At 31.5% G+C, this 19,273-nt stretch overlaps 3 protein-coding genes across 3 annotated transcripts; 1 reads left to right on the top strand and 2 right to left on the bottom strand.

Moving 5' to 3' along the window:
- Positions 1 to 2,847: 2,847 nt before the first annotated feature.
- Positions 2,848 to 4,324, top strand: LOC124928632 (7-deoxyloganetic acid glucosyl transferase-like). Its single transcript, XM_047468868.1, has one exon. The coding sequence runs from the start codon at positions 2,882 to 2,884 to the stop codon at positions 4,307 to 4,309; it is 1,428 nt and encodes a 475-aa protein (XP_047324824.1). The 5' UTR covers positions 2,848 to 2,881; the 3' UTR covers positions 4,310 to 4,324.
- A 93-nt stretch (positions 4,325 to 4,417) lies between these two features.
- On the bottom strand, positions 4,418 to 9,239 carry LOC124928633 (guanylyl cyclase 1). Its single transcript, XM_047468869.1, has 10 exons — positions 9,087 to 9,239; positions 8,442 to 8,763; positions 8,109 to 8,233; positions 7,156 to 7,267; positions 5,903 to 5,977; positions 5,664 to 5,752; positions 5,526 to 5,587; positions 5,275 to 5,347; positions 5,011 to 5,086; positions 4,418 to 4,734 (listed from the first exon to the last, which is right to left on the bottom strand). Exons 2-10 carry the CDS (start codon positions 8,676 to 8,678, stop codon positions 4,693 to 4,695), a joined length of 891 nt encoding a protein of 296 aa, XP_047324825.1. The 5' UTR covers positions 8,679 to 8,763; positions 9,087 to 9,239; the 3' UTR covers positions 4,418 to 4,692.
- A 1,311-nt stretch (positions 9,240 to 10,550) lies between these two features.
- On the bottom strand, positions 10,551 to 14,460 carry LOC124928631 (protein DA1-related 2-like). Its single transcript, XM_047468867.1, has 12 exons — positions 14,053 to 14,460; positions 13,749 to 13,906; positions 13,227 to 13,314; positions 13,019 to 13,127; positions 12,807 to 12,927; positions 12,553 to 12,636; positions 12,077 to 12,196; positions 11,738 to 11,950; positions 11,598 to 11,660; positions 11,407 to 11,522; positions 10,963 to 11,021; positions 10,551 to 10,877 (listed from the first exon to the last, which is right to left on the bottom strand). Exons 1-12 carry the CDS (start codon positions 14,096 to 14,098, stop codon positions 10,552 to 10,554), a joined length of 1,503 nt encoding a protein of 500 aa, XP_047324823.1. The 5' UTR covers positions 14,099 to 14,460; the 3' UTR covers position 10,551.
- Between the last annotated feature and the right edge of the window lie 4,813 nt (positions 14,461 to 19,273).

Below are 19,273 nucleotides of genomic sequence, written 5' to 3'. Positions count from 1 at the left end.
TTTTCCACTGTTTATTAATTTGACATTCCATGATTTATGCATTATTTTTGAATGAATTCCTTTCAAGTACAATCATTTAATGGAGTTGAAGTTATGGTTATCTAATTTCATACTAAGTCATAGCATTGTTTGTTCCTTTTTCATTAAGATGACATAATGAATTTTGACCAAACTTTGTGGATAGACTTGAAACTGTCTTACTTAGAATAAAAGTAGGGGCTTTTAGGGAAGGTTTGCTATCAACTAGGGTTGTTAAGAAAAGCATTAGGTTGTTTACTTAGAAAAAAGTTTGAGAGGGTAAAAAGGTAATTTTTTTCTTTAGAAAATTTATGTTCAGATATGTTTCAGCTTATCAAATGAACTTTGATCACTATTAAACTAAAAAATTACAGTGATTAAATATATTAATAAATAGCAATATAAATAGCGACAACAAGAACGGTGTATCTCCAACCTCTTTGAGAGATCCTAAATTCATATCTCCAACCTCTTTGAGAGATCCTAAATTCGAGCCCGTCAGACGGCAAATTCTACGTTTAAAGTTTGGTTGAGTATGTTTGCGGGTTATATGCTTAATCCTTTGTAGTCATATTTTTTTTCAAATAAATTGAATTAAACTAAACTTGTCTAGGGAGATAACTAGGCATTAATTTGGTAAAATACATTAATAAAAAATAGGGATATAAACTTTAGGAAAAATTAATTGCTAGAGTGGGAAGAACACTTTTTTTGGTTTGGATTTTATTAATAATTAATTTTTAAATACATACTAAATACAACATGGGTTCAATATTTTAAAGTTTAAAAATATTTGAATAATTAAAAAATAAAATGAGGGACAAAGATATACCAGTTTACCAAAATACCATGAGTTGTCAATTTTCAATGTTGTATACCAGTTTAAATAATTCATGTTGTCACTTTCAATCATTTTAAATATATGAATGAATACAACTATAGATATATATATAAATTGAATAATTCGTTTTGATCCAGTTTGTGGTCCGGTTGGATATCACGCAATTCAACTTAAAACAGAATATAAATTTATTTAATTTTGTTTCTTTTGACTTTACATCATTTCAGTTATTTTAATTAGTTAAAATGATAAATTAGTAAGAAAATATTTCATTGGTTATTGCAGATTTTTTTAATTAAACACCTGACTTTCTCATCATGTTCAAATTTAATCAGGACAATGTTAAAAATATTTATTTAGCAAAGAAAAAAAAAATTAGGATACTCACATCATGTTTCTTTCATGAATATAACCGCCAATTTCAATCAATGCCAGACTTTTATAGCATTGAACTTGAATCCTCATATGTAGTTGTCAATGCTGGTTTTATTTGAATAAGTCTTTGTAGTCGAAGTTGATTTTGAGAAAATAGATTTTTATGTAAATATTTTTAAGGATATTAATATTTAATGATAATATATATATTTTTAAATAAATAATATTTTAATAAAATGATGTTTGATTATTTAATAATTGAAAAAATTGAACGGAGAGTTAGGACTCTTAGGGACGATGATTGAGGTTTATTTGAATAAATCTTGAATTATTTAAAAAAAATTGATTGGTGTTGATTTGAAAAAGTATATTTTTTTGGTAAAAAAATTTGAAAGGTAATAATATAAAATAATAAAATATATTTTATTTTTTTATTTTTTAAAAATAAATGATAGTTTAGTTAGTTATGAAAATAATAGCACACAGTTAGTTATAAAAATAATAACACACATAGTTTCATTAAATGCTCGTTTGATTCAGCTTATTTCACCGAATAAACTGATATGAGTTAAATAGTTTGGATGTGTAAATTTGAGTGAATTGACCTATAACCACTTCTCTATAATAAATAGTTGTCATTAAGCTCAATCAAACATGCCTAATAAATTCTTATTCCTTTTTGACTCTTCATTTATTTTTTCTCATTTTCATTCTATACAAATAGACTGAATAAAATGACACTTAATGTAAATGTAATACTAAATCAACAAAATCAACTATGCATCAGATAAAGATGTAACTTCATATGATCACATCTTAGGACTAACAATGTTCCACTAAATACATATTAATATCAGCTAATTTAACATCTTATATATTGCTGGCCTAGGTATGTCAGATGGGGTAGATCCAAATATATATATATATATATATATATATATATATATATATATATATATATATATATATATATATTAAAGTAGTAGAGCTCTCTTTAATCTTAAATTTTATCCAATTTTTATAAATTATTTCTACATCCTTATTATTCTAATCATTTTCATCATTAAAAATATTAAAATAATTTAAATTTATTTTATAAAAAATTAAATTTTAAATATAAAAGACATTACAATAATTTAACAAATAAAAAATCTAAATAACTTATTTTTTCACAACAAATATTTTTGGATAAAATTTCAAAAAAAACTCAAATTGTGACCAGCCTTTTATATTAAAAAATGATTAAATTGATAACAATAAATATATATATATATATATATAAATTTAAAATCATTAGTGCTGGATCAATATGGAATTATTTAAAAAAAAAATGAATGATAATTGAAAGTATATAATGATTTTTTTGAGTTAAAGGACTTACAAAATATATATATATATATATATATATAATAAAAAATAATAATTTAAAATATATAATATTTTAATTTAGGAATGAAATGAGGAAGAGGGAAAGAGTGAAATGAAATGATTTTCCATTTGTTAAAAATTTAAAATAACTCAAAGAGGAAGTCCTTATCCAGAATTAAGAATACATATAGTATTGTTGGTATACATAATTTAAAAAAAGGTTTTTAGTGATTTTGCTTATATTAAAACTAATAATAGAAATTGAAAGAGAGAAGGAGAATGGAAGAAGGAGAAGAAGAACAAGTTACGGTGGCGCCGCCTCACGTGTTGATATTTCCGTTGCCAATACAAGGACACGTGAATCCGATGCTCAACCTAGCCGAACTCTTCTGCCTTGCTGGATTCCACGTCACCTTCATCCTCTCTCACTACGCCTACAACCGCATCCACCACGCCGTCACCGCCCGCTTCTCCACATACCCCGCCGGAAAATTCTCTCTCCGTTCAATCCCAGACGGCCTTCCAGACGAACACCCACGCGCCGGCGCACGAGTTCTCGAACTCGGATCCTCTCTTAAATCCTCCGCCAAACCGCTTCTCAAACAACTCATCCTCACCCACCAAGGCCAGCCTTCAGTCACCTGCATAATCACCGACGCCTTCGAATTCGTCGCTGACGTGGCAGAGGAACTTCGGATTCCCTTCATGTTCTTCCGGACATTCAGCGCTTGTTCCTTTTGGGCCAACTTTTGTGTTCCTCAAATTGCCCAAGCCGGTGAATTTCCAATCCAAGGGATGAGTCATGAAGAAATGGACCGGCCTGTGAGAAGCGTCCCCGGAATGGAAGACATTCTCCGGCGACGAGATATTCCGAGGTTTTGGAGAGTAAACTGCGACATCAACCTCGCGAAACAGACCATGAAGTCAGCAATTCAAGAAAGCCGACGTGCGAAAGGGATCATCCTCAACACATTCGAATCCCTCGAAGGACCAATACTCTCTCACATCAGATCCCACTTGGAACCAACTCGTCTCTATCCCATCGGACCACTCCAAGCCCGCCTCCTCCGAAAACCCAACTCCGCCGGAGGAGGAGGAGGATTCTGGAAAGAAGACAACAACTGCATGACGTGGCTCGACGCTCAACCGGACGACTCCGTGGTTTACGTCAGCATGGGTAGCGTAACAGAGTTGACTCAGACCCAACTCAACGAGTTATGGCACGGACTCATCAATAGCGGCCATAGGTTCTTGTGGGCCCTACGTCCAGAATCCGTGGTGGGTTCGGAAACAGATGATAGAATGGGCCAGGGCCAGGGCCAGGGCCTGGGGAGAGTAGTGGGTTGGGCCCCACAAGAAGATGTTTTGGGGCATCGGGCCGTGGGTGGATTCCTTACCCACAGTGGATGGAACTCGACTTTGGAGAGTATAATTGCGGGGGTACCTATGATTTGTTGGCCCTACTTTGCAGACCAGTTTATAAATAGTAGGTACGTGAGCCGTGTATGGAAAATAGGGATAGACATGAAGGACGTGTGCCACCGTTTGACGGTGGAAAAGACGGTTAGGGAGCTGATGGAGAAGGGGGAGAAGAGAGATGACTTACTTCAGAAAGCATATTGCATGAAACAGACGGCCATCAAAGCCGTTAATAATGGTTCCAGTTTCGACATACTCATTCAAGACATAAGATCAATAATAATTTGATTGATTACTGTATCAAACACAATAATAAATTACATTCAATATTAATTATTATTACTATATATAGATACCAAACTTGTTACATAGAAGTTATATAGGATCCCGTTATTATTATATACAGATAGAAATATGCACATTACTATTCCGACTATACCCTTTTTGACATTTTAATAGTTACACAGACTTCCTGAGAGATCTAAACCTAGAAATGAAATGGGTTTATTTTACACTCCAATAAAACTCTCACTAAATCAGGGGTAGATATCATACATCAAAGAATAATATAAAGAACAACATATTCCACATGAAGACCACCATCCTTTTAAGGAAGAAACTTATCTTTCTTAAGTGTGGAAGAAGCAATTCTTCTCTTACGAGAACAACCGTTATAAGGATTTTCTGTGATTTCCTCCATCCCCCAATGATATCTGCAAAAAATGTCAGAAGAATTCAAATTCTAATTCAATTCCTTGAACAAAACAAAACATAATTGGAATTGTCCCTCCAATTCCAATGTCTAACCAAACGCACCCATAAGCTATAAATTTAGCCACTTAATTGATGCATTTTTCATCTTTAATCTTCTGGGTGGAAGTTTTCCTTTTTCATTATTTGAAGATTCTACCTCGGAATAATCCTATTTTTTGGCCAAGAAGTTTAGCCAATTTTTTAATCAGAAATATACAAGGGTTTGTTAGATTTACCAGGAGAAGATCCTCATCAGTTCCAAATGATTTGCGAGCATTTTCTAGAGATCCTGCTGATACCTTCTCATGTTTCCTGCATGCATGCATGCAAATAAATCCTCATAAGAGTAAGCTTGGAAGCACAAAATAAGTACTTATATTACAGACCGTTTATTAACTTTTTTCTTCAATCTCAATTTACTATACAAGAGATTCAGGTCAAGACTTGAATTCATTTCTTTTAGACAACTAGAAGCTAACAAAATGCATAATAAACAGTACCTGGAGCTGGCAGGATCTCTAATCTCAAACTCATCAGTGTCAGCATCATAGCCACAGATTACAATATAATGACCTATTAAACATCCATATCCAGTTAATGTAAAAGAATTCTGGTGCAAATATAACAGAATGAGTTTATTCAATGAATGGTAAGGTTCAACTGGTGGCATAGTATAAGAGATCTAGGTAATATAAATCGTGAGAAAGAAATAGTCAGAAATAAACAAGAATGCATAAGTTTAAATACTTACCAGTGTAGCCAGCACTGCCACTATAGAATCCAGGAAGGCAGACATCCTCTAGCCAAGTCCGACTGAACAGAAGAGAATGAAGAGGCAGACATAATAAATAAATATGAATTAAAAATACTTCACGAAATTAAGATATACCTTAGTTTGTATTGATCAACCAATGCGATGGCAATGCATTTTCCTGATAAGATCAAGAGAGAAATTTCTTCTCCTGATATTGACCTGCACTGTTGAAATTAGGAATTCTAACATGACGACTTCACGATGAATACAGAACAATAAATTTAAATATAGCAGCAAAAGAAAGTTCAATGTTCTATCACAACATGTTTTGTACATAACAAATGAAGGTTCTGACATGGATTCATAGGTTTTACCTTTATACAAATTCCGTCTTCCATTGCTCTCTGAAATAGTGTATCTACCCGAAGTCTATCACTAGATAATTGCTCCTGCAACAGAAGTTGTGGTCAATCTATAAATAGAATAATAATAAATGTTCATATACAAAGACATGAAAGTGGCTCTTACAGATCGTTGTGAACTATACTAAACTCGGTTACACTTTTTTTATGTTGATTGTATCCGGATAAATCTACATTTGTTATGTTTGTCAAAAATTACCATGATATCGAAAATAATCTGGACCATTATCCTAAAATAATTTGAGTTTGATTGAGAAAAAATCTCTATAACAAATTAAGCAAAAATTACGAACTATGATCATTATTATTCCAAATGAAACAACAAAAATCAAACTATAATATACATCATCGTGCCTATCAAGTGCCTTCAGTTATCATCACATTCCACAGAAAGCCTCAAGAACATTTGAAGTGCCTATCAAAGTCTCCCATGTAAAATCCCTGGGCTACCTTCATCTATACATCCATCGGTCTCTAGTCATGGCATTCACAAGATGTGAAGTTTTGATGAAACCTAATCAAACAATTCGAGTCCAGGTCTTTGTTTGCCTTTGTTGCTGACATTACCTTCTCATGTGCAAAAAGGAGAATTTTAATTCAGATTTACAGATAATAGGACAAGGAGAAAATTGTTGGTTGAGAACTGGAAGATTGACCAGACCAATCTATTCAAAAATAGGTGCCTAGTATTAGTTCCAGGCAGATAATAGTCCTACTGTTACATACATCCTAGAGATCTAGGACTTTTAGAAACAATATATGTGAGACTAGGAATGACCTAAGCCTGAGAGAGAGAATCCAGATTCAATAACGATTTCATCCATCACTCCAAATATTACTTACTCCACTATATATAAGCTAAACTCATTAACCCACTAACTTACTCTAGTAACTACCACACTACCTACTTATGTGAACCATAGAGATGGAAACGTGTTTCTTTGTCCATCTAGATTCTAGACCTCATAAAGATGAAGCAGCATCCGTGACGGACAATGTGGAGATAGACAATCAGACAACAAAGTAGTGATAAGCAATCACATTGAATTTATGTCATAAGCAGACATCTGTAACCAACCACCTAAAAACAAAAGTCCCACAAACTATAGTGGGTCTTTAGTGGCATCCATGTTAAACAATACAGAAGTACTGGAGATAAGAGCATCCATGTATAGCAGAACAATATTCAGGAGACAGAGCAATACCTTATAAAATGTCTCTGCAGAGAAATTCGGGTTTGCTCCCAAAGTTACAGTGAAGTAGGAAAAAGTTACTCCAAACCTCTTCAGCAAGTAAGCTAAATCAACAGTCCAAATGCTACAATAAGATGCCAAATACATCAGTTGCCAATATATAGGCGTATAGGAAACAAAATCAATGACTAGGCCGAGGATTATAATGTGTCAAAGTGCATTTCCTTTTGATTTGTGAAGATTTTCTGGAGGCTACAATCACAAGTAATTCTACAAATGATGAACCATCCTCATGACATCTTGGAGAACCTTGTTTGTAGAGAGGACTCTTTTGTATCATGCAATACAACGACATCTCTTTTTTCCCGAAAGACAAGTCAAAAGAAAAATCTATCTGATGATATTTTCTCCACATAATTCGCAACCAAAAAACTTTTCAAGTCACTCTTTATTATTAAAGTTGCTTACCTTTTGTTTGACTCGTGCATATAATTGTTTTTAACATCTGTAGAATTCAGCTATTTTCATATTATTGTCACCTTTTATAGAGAATGTTGATTCAACAGTATGTAACAACATTTGAATTTCATTGTGACAATTAATTCCCCTTAAAAAGTTCCTCATTCTCTCTATGACTCAATACATCTCTAACCAAGCAAATGAATATCTATAAATGGGAGAGTGTCGGCTTGATGTTATTGATTTCATATAAAGAAAGAAGGGAGTGAGTGGGTGTCAGCAACTGTAAACAAATTATCTCTAATAATCTTATAATTACACATATTAATCTAATCTAACAATTCAATGAATGTGTGATATCTAACAACAATTCAACTAAAACTTGCAAACCATTGCCATAGAATATAAATTCCCGCTAATAAAAACTAATTTCTTTCATCAACAAATTCTTGCCCAAATTTGAAGGTAAAATACCCAGTCCCCCAGCTAGGGGAAGAAGAAAATACCTATTTGTGCAGCAGATCTCAACTAGTTCATTAATATTGCAGTTATTGATGCCCAGAGTCTTCAAAACCATTAAAACACAAGCAAGACCACAATCCCATGTCTGTTCCTGGTTTATGTGTGGCACCTATGAGAGGAATATATCATGTTAAATAAATAGCTGAATTTTTCCAGCACGAATTCATTTGAAATTTCATCAAGTACATGAGTAGCCAGCCATTGAAGAAGCTTGTAGGTATTATTAACATTGGAAGAAAGTCTACCTCAACAAAATGACAAAAGAAATGCTAATTACAACGCATTCATTACACGTACTGTTGGAGAAGGTATAGTACCTCAATAAAATATGACTGAGGTAAAACAGCTTGATTACAATCATCAACATTAATAGATGGCCCAAAAGAGAAGGATTCAATCAAACAGTCTGGATGGCCATCTGATGGATGATCTTGTTGTTCTTCTTCTTCTTCTGCTCTATGAAATTTGTTGGCAAAGAAATATGAAGGCCACATTTCTTGAAAAAGATTGAAGGCTAAATTCGAGATAGAGGAGACTCTTGTAGGTATTAACATTTGCAGAGAGAGTCTTCTCCAACTTCAAAACCAAAGAACCACGTTTCTTACTTCAATAAACAATGTGCAGAATTCAAACACAATCCTGGAATAATGACAACAAAGAAGAAACATAAGATATATAATTCATCATCAGTAAACCTATCAAGATAGAAAATAATTTCCTAATTTTAAAATGATCATATATTCTGACTTCTTTACATCTCTAACTAATTCAGCTGTGTATGATTATATATTATTATGATACCTGAGTCGATTAAAAGGCACGAGAAGAAATCAAAGTATCAAACGTATGAAAGTTGCTCCGCATATATTCATCAACGTAACTTGATAAGAAATTCATGATAGCGATAATCGGAATTAAGAATACATACATCGTTCATTGGATTAAGAGAAGCAGAGCGGTACCTTTGAGTTTGAAGACGAAGTGAAAAGGTGTTTGACGGGAGATTTGTATGACTCTTTCTCTCTTACGGCGTTCGTTGCAGAGCCACCATTATGGGGGTGGGTGAATCGTAGATCTAACTTCTTCTAATAATCTAACACAGACGACCGACCTCCATTGGGTCTTGACACTCCAAAGAAAAAGAAAAAAGAAAAAAACAAATAAAATGGATATATACATAATCACATGCTGTGGGCCCTCCTTGACTATTAGGTATAACTTATTATCCGGATTGATATTTTAAACAAAGGATAACTATTGCCGCCTCCTTAATAATTCGCTCCAACCGCATTAAAGGCCTTGTTTGTTTAACGGTAAGGGACGATGAGATGTTTTGTAATTTTAAAAGTTTTTTATTCAGAAAACACTAGTTCCGCTTCTCCTATAGAGTGCGACTAATCCCCGCATGTTAAACAAATAGCCTGCAAACAAACTTAACCATTTAACCAGACTCAGACGGACTCAAACCCGGGACGAGGTTAGAGATATTCATCTTTCTTGTAATTTTAAAAGTTATTTTTAACTTCTTGTATATTTTTTTATTAATTATATATTTTTCAAATTAAATATTAAAATATTTACTTATTTTTTTAATCTCATATAAAAAATTCTTCATAATATTTACCTGATTTTTTTTTTATATATCATTAATATTATATAATAACTCAAATTAAGCTTAGATCAAATAACAATCAAAATTAAAATAAATATTCTTATAAAAAATAAAATACATTAAATAAAATGCATTAATACGTTGGCCAAAATGTCATATAGTACAATAGGTAGTTAGGGATTACTTGAATAATTTGTCATTAGTATTTAATATCTAGTTATATATTTTATTTTAATTTATTTTTAATGTATTTTTATTATGTAATGTAGTTTATTTTAGCATTTTTATAATATATTTTAATTATATATATTTTATAAAATTAAATAATTTTTAAATTTAAAAGAAAATTGTAGATAATTTGTAAATTTAAAAGAAAAATGTAGATAATTTGTGAACGATAAAGAAAAAAAATAGATAAGAATTTGGATATAATTGGAATGGGACAAAATCATCTCGATAAGTGTGAAGACAGAACCTTTAAGAACTGAATAATATGGTCAATTTTCTGAACAATCTTCAACAACTTCATTAAAATAAGGATTATCATAATTAGATTAAAGCAATAATATTTTTATTAAGTTTCACAGAGTTTTACCTTGCCCACATCAATTAATTAAATAGTTGGACAATAAAACTCACATAATTCATAGGTTAGAATCCTACTCTGGAGAACCCCATAAAAACTTGGGGGGAGTTGACCCAAGTTTCTTTTTCCATTACCAACTCAAATCCTCTAGAGAAGAATCTAATTAATATTCAATAATCATATGATATGATATATATAATTGAGTATATATAACCCAACTCAGATCTCTCTAAAGAGGGATGTTTCCGGTTAGACGAATGTGTTCTAGAGTGCTGCGTAAACCGTATTTGATAACAGCTGCATTAGCTGTCCTAAATCCATCTCCATATGCAGGCGATGCATCATGCTCAATCTGGTGCTTGAAAAACTCACCAAGCTTATTTTCAACCTCAGATTTTGCGCCTTTCTTGGATGAAGAAGAAGACGAAGAAGAAGATGATGCCATTGAACTAGATGGCATGTTTCTTGATGTGGGCATCACCTCTGATTCCAGCCACATGTATGATAGAACTTGACAAATTCCCTCCTCAACATCCGGATTCAGATTACGATAACCTGTATCAATTATTTCAAAACAAAACAAATGCTGGGTTATGTTTTAGTTAGTAATTGGTTTCATATACAAACCAAATGCATGTACCTTTCAGGCGTAACCAACCATGCATTAACTCATGAGCAAGAATTGCACCTGTCAACAATCTGCAGCAAAAACAAGTATACATACGTGTGCATGCTAAACTTGTTCTCAAATATATTTACACATAGCCAGAATATGATCCAACCTTAGAAGGTCCATTCAATTACTACATAGTTGGAGATGATTAAAACTACATTATTTTTGTTTTCAGAAACAAATGACAAGTGTTTCTTCTATGTGAAACCTCCGAAATAATCCACCATTCTATCCAACTGAGGTGAAGTGGGTATAAGAGCTTTGAGCTCAAATGGTTCAAAAATATTCAAGCTATGTTTCAATTTCTTGTATAAATTTGAGACTCAACCTGGGTTTTTGTACACTTAAAGAACATCTAATGAAAGAACACAATGAGAAGACTTTTAAGTGGAACAAACTGTTAGAGAATACCTTGGGAGACCATACAAGACAAGAATTGCGGTAACTTCACATTTTCGAGAAAGCTTTTGAGGTTGTGTTCTCATCCCCACTAATTTGTGGCCTCCTATTTTTGGCCTTTTGAGTATCTGCATATTCAGAGCAACAAACATATCAAATAAGTGAAGTTCTTAGTGCTGCAAACAAATTCTTGAACATCTTACACTAGTAACAGTTTGCTCTTCTGACAAACATAAACCCCTTGTTTCAGGCAAGTGATGGAAACCCTGTAAAGAACCTTATCCGGGTGAGATGAGGTAAGATTTAAAATATTACAAATGGAGTCATAGTGAAGATTAATTACGTTTTTCTCGCCTACAATGGCCTCATTAAGGGCTTGTCTTTCCACCAAAAGCATTGGGATTTGCTGGTCAATCCTCATGTTCATTCCTTCATAATAGTCTCTAATTGCATGATATAAAGGTTGGCAATCTCCAGTATCCATGATGGAAGATTCCATGCACTCAAAACATAGACTTCTGCCGTCTCCAAGTGATATGTATCTTGCATTCCAGGACTAAAAGGATGGAGAAACATGGTATCACTTAAAAATTGAAACTCTAGGCAATGTAAATAGTATAAAAATTAGAGGGCAGAGTTGTTGTATTAATTAATACTAGCAAAACCAGGTTCATGTCAGTACCTCTAAACGCTCACAACTGCAGCAGCGGGCAGTGTAATCAAGCTCATGCGATGGACAGTATTTTTGGGACCAGAATGGGTGACACCTATACTCTATTAAACCAGTTCCATTCGTGGGAATCTGAAAATAATTTCAAAATCACAAATATCTGTGCAAGATCATTGACAAAAATATTTTTTAGATTATTTATCTTCTATGATCCAATTCCAGATCCACCACAGATTCTTAGGAGATATTCCACTTATTGTTAACATATAGACTGACATTCCTCAGTCATTTCATACATCTTCATTCTTGACATAATTATTGTTGAAAATCACTAGCATGATCTTCCAACAATATTCTTCATGTGTTATTAATGCATAGCAGGAGTACAGAACATTTTTTATTCTTGTGATAAGACATAATATGATGAATACACTTAAAAAGGACAAACTATCAAATGAAACATAAACATGTTAATAGTTTTTCCTTACAAATTGATGGCAAACATCACATCTGGGATGCGTGAGCTCTTTGAAGCATGTTTTATGGTAGGCCTTGCTCCCTGACAGAGAAAACTTGAATCAACAGAAAAAATACCATTAAGGCTATGGATATTAGGAAGATACAACCACATTATTTCTCATAACATTATCAGTTAAAACGACAATAAAACAACGAAGATGATCTTGATGTATGCATATCATTAGGGAGTGCTTCTGGTAACTAAAAAGGGAAATAAATGTACCTCGTGCTCAGTAATGGGGTAATGGCATGCATAACATTTGAAACACTCTGGATGGAAAAAGGTTCCCATGCACCCCAAGTAGTTTTGATAGCCAATGTCTTGGTTACAGCCACTACATATTCTGAAATTAAAGAAAATGTAGTGAAATGACAGAAACCTGAGGTGAACATCCAGGCTAAATGATTTTGATGATTAATAAACTAAAAAGTTACCTATATCCTCTTGGCTGATATTCAACCGGTGCATAAGGAGGGTGGAAAGACGGATTAAGACTATTTGGAAATTTAAAGTCTTGATTATTATCTTCACGCCACCCATATCCTGCAGAAATCCGAGATCAAGGACAAACAGAATTTCAGCATTTAGCCCATTATAAAGCAATAGTAGAGTTATGTCATTGCTTGAAGATTGAAGCCTAACCAGTAGGTCTTCGCAAATCTTCAGCCAGGGAAAGAGCAATTGCATGATCTAACTCTTCTTTGTCTCTTGCAGATCTAGGGCGATCATCCTGATGGAAATTTGTTCAAATTATAACAACATTTACTTATTCTTCAGATGAAATGCAGTAATTCCTGTGAACAATACCCAATATAATTGAATTTGAACGTTCAAAAAGGAAATGATTACTAATTTGTTTTAAACTCATCAGTTCCAACAACTGCTGTTCAATCCCAAATATTGTCTAAACCAAAAGACCAACTTATTCCCCATTCATCAATGATCAAACAATTCGAATTGTTTTGGTGATGCCATTATTCTAAATGCTGTTTTGGATTATCATCATTATTATTCTGCTGGAATCATATTCTGTAACCCCCAGCCAAGTGGATTGATGATATAGTTGATAAACTGTTAACTACAGTGCAAGATTCAAATTCTATTCATATTTTTTTTCTACTCAAAATTGAAGGGAAACGAACACAAAGAATAGAACTTTATTACCAAAGATTGGGCAGGGGCTCGGCGGAGTGTATTTTCATCCCCGAGAAGTTGTGGATGTCGCTTGCCTGTTAATCCACGATCGGATCCACCCTTAAACAACTTGCTAAACCACTTCATGAAGCGAGATTTTCTCTCCCCATACGATGAAACAAAGTTCCCTGCTCGTTATATATTGACAATCTATCTATCAATCAACCAACCAACCAACCAACAAAGATACCCAATGCATACGTATGAACTAAACATGGAAAGAAAAAATCGTTTGAAACACTAAATGATCAGTTTTAAGAAGGTTCTTGTATACCGTAAATACATGGCTGAGATAAATGGTTGACACCTGAAGAAGACATAATTGATCAGTTTGCGTGTACAGTTGAGCTTGATGAAAAAGGAAAATAAGGAATGGAGAGGGAGAAAGGAGATGAATGAGATGTGTTCATAAAAGGAATGTAAGAGAGAGGTGAAGAAGAAGATGGATGATGGCATCGTGAAAAGCTTAGCTGGGAAAAGAAAGGGGAATCTCTGATGTAGAAAGGAAAGGGTGCTTTAGAAAGAGAAGAGGGACCAAGTAGATGAGATTCTTCGCTTGGGAAAGCAATGAAGAGAAAGTGGAGCTGATCGGGAAAAGATGAGAATCTGCTGAGGCGGACGGGGAAGAAAAAGCAGCCGTTGGACGGCTCAGAATGAGGATTGGGATTCACAAACTGATTTTTTGAATTTCCTCCATGGATTTTGCCGGGTAATGGATATTACACTTATAACCCTACCCCATTTGTCAACTTGCAACTGCTCAGAAGAAGAATGAATACAAATATCGTCCCTAACCTCTTCTTAAATATTTCAATCAGCACCATATATTGCATCAAACTTTAACCATATATCCAATTGTTGAACATCTAACCTTTCAAATTTTCTTTTATTAAATTAATTCAAATATCAATTATCATTATTTTACATTAAAATATATTGTCAAGATTATTTATTGGGTCAATTCATATCTTACAATTTAGGGCATAGAGAGTTAAATTCATACAAAATAAAGTTTTACCTTTTAAAAGTTTGAAATATCGTTAACTACATTTATAAATAAATAAATAAAATATTAATGTCACTAATTTAACTACCGAATTTCAACGAAATGAGGATTAATAATAACCTTCAAAATAATTCGTTGAAATTTGGTAGTTAAATTAATTATATTAATATTTTATTTATAAATGTCACGTAAATAATAAGTTAAACGTGTTTTAAACTGTTCAGACAAAATCTCGTTTTGTATAACTTTAACAATAAAGAAACATGTTTTTTTTTAATTTTTTTATAATATTTTTATTGTTGAGCTTAAACACTTTGATTTATATCATTTTGCATCAAAATATATTTAGAGAAATGATTGGGAGAGAGAATTTGAGGGAGAGAATGATGTGGCGCAATTTGATTAGCCAAAAAAATAACAAAATTTCTCTCTCTTCTCCCTCTCCTCACATTTTTATCATTTTTCCAACCAATGATATAGTGACACATCATTCTCTCCCTCAAATTTCCTCCTTCAAATTCCCTCTCCTATCACTCCTCATATATTTAATAGAAAGAATAGTGAATTACAAATTAAAAAAAAATACTATTGAAGGGCAAAATATCCTACAAGTGAATCCGTAAATAAATACTAACATATTTTTACTTTGTTATATCTTTAATTCGATACCGATCTATGTAAAGGTGATACAAGTTTTATTAAATTTGTATTTAGTTTTTTTTAAAATAAGAATATATAGTTTTAATGTTAAATACCAATCCACCTTCACAATAATTAATCAATCAATTTGATTCTATATCATATTTTTCTTGATGTTCAATGATCCCTCTCCACCTTCCCAATAATTAATCCATCAAATTTGATTCTCTACATGGCTCATTGGGCATCAAAATTGAAAAGAAAAAAACAACTCACCCAACGGTCTTCTACTACCTGCCCAAATAACCTAGAAAAAGAAAGTCATGTCTTTATTGCCCACTATGATATTCACATAACACTCTAATTTCAAAATCTTCACAAGTTGAACTTGCCAACCTATTTGAGTACAACAAAAGATTATTCTAATTTCCTCAACCAATTATTCTATAATACATTATTAATTAAAAACTTTAAGATACATTTAGTCAACCACAAAGCAATATGTATTGTTTATATTATCTCGTGTTATTCTCCTTATTATTTTAAAAGAGTTTTCAGTGTAATTTATTAAATTTATCACAAAAGTTTATATGGACTCGTCTACTTCATTTTCAACTCAATGACATGCATCAACTTTATCAATAATAAATCGTGAGCATCTTTAATTAACACATTCAATCTCATTCTTCTTTCATTGGAAATTCATCACACCAACTTATTTGTTTTGTGAATTTACTTCTTCTTTTGACACTTTTGAAGTCATTCTTTTGGAATTCTCAGTCTTGTACTAGTTCTACAAGTTTTAATTCTTAATAAATTTTGGAATCTTCCTAGTAAAAAATATGATGTTTCATTTAACATTTCTCTTTTATAACTAAAGACAAATAATTTTGGAAGAAATTTGAAAGAGATAATGAGAAAGATAATTACGTAGTACAATTTGATTCGCTGAAAAAATAACAAATTTTATTTTTCTTCTCTCTCCTCACTTTTTATCATTTTTCCAACCAGCGATGTGAGATGACACGTCATTTCTTCTCCCAAATTTCTTACTCTATCACTCATCGTTACTAAATTATTTATGATTTTTGACTCAAAGCTACCATACAATGTACTATTATGCAAGATAATTTGAGCTTCCATGGCTCTCTAATTGGAATCAATAAATTGGGTTTTAATCATCTTGATCACCGCGTCCAATTGACACATATTAGGTTGAATTCACCAAGATATATTGGAAGCAAAAAGATATTAAAAGTTTTAAATTCGGTTCTTACTATAAACATTCTAACTGAATTAATTTGTGCTAATTTTCTTTCTTACTGTAAAGAACTCTAATTTTTATATTTTTTTAAGAAAATACAAATATGCTTAATGTGTTGGGATTCGGAACTTTCCAAACATTTATGTCAGTAGTCTAACCATTCTACAACAAAATGCAAAGTTCAAATTTAGGTTACTTTTTAACAACATAAAGAAAAGATAAAAAAAAAAAAACAGTAAAAATTTAGTCCTTAGGACTAAAATTGCATTTTATTATAAAAACAAGTACTTGGACTTTTGATGTATGTACAAATTAGCTTAACAGTCTGATTGTTATAATCAAAATAGTAAACATTAATTGAATGATAAAATAATAAAGTTTTAAGGCTTTACAAAATGAAGAACAAATTAACTGGTACCCAAAAGGGAAAAAATAACTGTGGTGAATCAAAAAAAGTAGGTTAAAACTCATGTTAAAAAGTGAGTTATAAACACTTTACACATACAAAGGGTCACTTACTAGACAAATTAATATTGAAAGTACGTACCACATCCACATGTGGGTATATATTCAAACACTTCAATATCATACATACATTTTTCAAAAGATCTGAACTGTCTCTATTCTAATTAGATTTTTTTTTCTTTTTTTTTTGTAAAAAAAGTTATGAGCATGTGACAATCACAGCTTTTGTGTACTCTATACCCAATTAATTAAGTTAACTTGATCATAACTCCATTACAAAGTGTAAATTGTTTTTCAAAATAACTAATTTAAATATTATTCCATGTTAATATATATATATATATATGGTGAAATTAAAGTCTTACTTTATTAGATTAGATTAATGTGTCGGTTTTATAAAAAAAAAAAAATTTGGCTCTATTATGTTAGTTATATTATATTAAGAATCTATACACGAGCCTATATATTCGATGGATTGAATGGTGTCACATATGGACCAGTTTTACTAATTTTTTAAAAATGTAATCATATTATACAATAATTAATATTCTAACAGTTTATCAAATTGATTTTAATTGACTTTGTTATTAATAAAATAAAAGTAACTATAAAAACATCAGCATAATAATAATTTTTTAGAAGTTATTTTATTAAAGAAATACAAAAATCAAGTTTGGACATCTTAATTTTATTTATTTTAAGTGCGGATCAAATTGATTTGATTATTTAAACGTGCTCTATATCGTTAATATCTAACAATATATTGTTTTTCTTTATATCAAAAACTCTATATCAAGTCTTATATTCGAGGAATCAAATGTTTTTTAGTTCAGCTTAGGCGGTCAATATAACGATTTAGATCGATTTAAATGATAATGGATGATATAAAATGAAATATTTATTGTAAAAGAAGTTAAAGAACATTAGGAAGCAACAAATTTAAATATACTGTTTAATATTGATCGGATCTACTCTAGAATAATATTATTCATGGTGAAATTCTAACGGATTGTATGTGCATGAAAAAATATTGTATTATGGCTAGTTGTATGTGTCACAAAAAAGTTGAATCAACAATTCACTTACTTTTACATTGTCGAAAAGTGACTAGTATTTTGAGTTTTATGTCCACTATTACTGGGATTAATTGAGTGATGTCCGAGTCTTTGAGTAATTGATGAGAAGTTTAAATTAATGCGGTTGATATGACAAATCTACATATTTGGGTTACCATCACAATTATTTTTTGGTGGACTATCTGGTTTGAGAGAAATCGTCGAACTTTCAATGATCGTAGTCGTCCTTGCGTATCATTCATAATACTATTATTACGACGCTTTTTGAGATTCATTAAAAAAAATTAGTAGAGTATGTTGGAAAGTTAATTATTTTTTCGAGAATTTATGAGTTCGATAACTTAATGAGTATTGTTTTTTTTTTCTTTTAATGTCATGTTTTTGTCGTTGTACTTAAACGACTATTTTATATGGACTTTTTTAATAAAAAATAACAATTATTTTATTTTTTTCAGGTAAATTAGGATTGATGATATTTTGATTGAATAATTGAGCAAATTATTTATATATACCGGCGGTTGTCTATCTATATAAGAATGTGCTGATATTTAAATATGATTGCTTTCACTAGAGCAAGCAGAATTAATTCTTTCCCTCTCTTCTCCTCCAAATGCAAATTTAAGAATTACATTTATATATTTTTTTCTATCAACTTTAGGGTTTGCTTAAAGATTCTTCACGTGATTGCTCTGTCTTTGGAACTATGAAGAGAAAAGGCTTTAATTATGAGTTAATTCTATGAATTATTTGAAATTAAACAATTAATTTGATTACAATAAAAAAACTTTATAATTGTGTAAGTTTTATAATACAAAACCACATAATATTCTATATAATATTCTATATACAAGTTCTTCAAAATTGAAAAAACAAATATATTGAGTATTTTCCACACAAGTTCTATCAATATCAAATATTGTGAAAACTTAATACTAAATGTTACAAAATCTTACATTACACATAACATTATGTGGTTATGAATGCTAATAAGGATTTTGACATCATAATGTCTTTTGGAAAACACTGATGAGAACAGAATAAATAA

Source organism: Impatiens glandulifera, chromosome 3, assembly GCF_907164915.1.
Source record: "Impatiens glandulifera chromosome 3, dImpGla2.1, whole genome shotgun sequence".
Lineage (NCBI taxonomy): Eukaryota > Viridiplantae > Streptophyta > Magnoliopsida > Ericales > Balsaminaceae > Impatiens > Impatiens glandulifera.
Note: the sequence above shows the minus strand (reverse complement) of the source record. Positions and strands in the feature narration are given on the sequence as shown.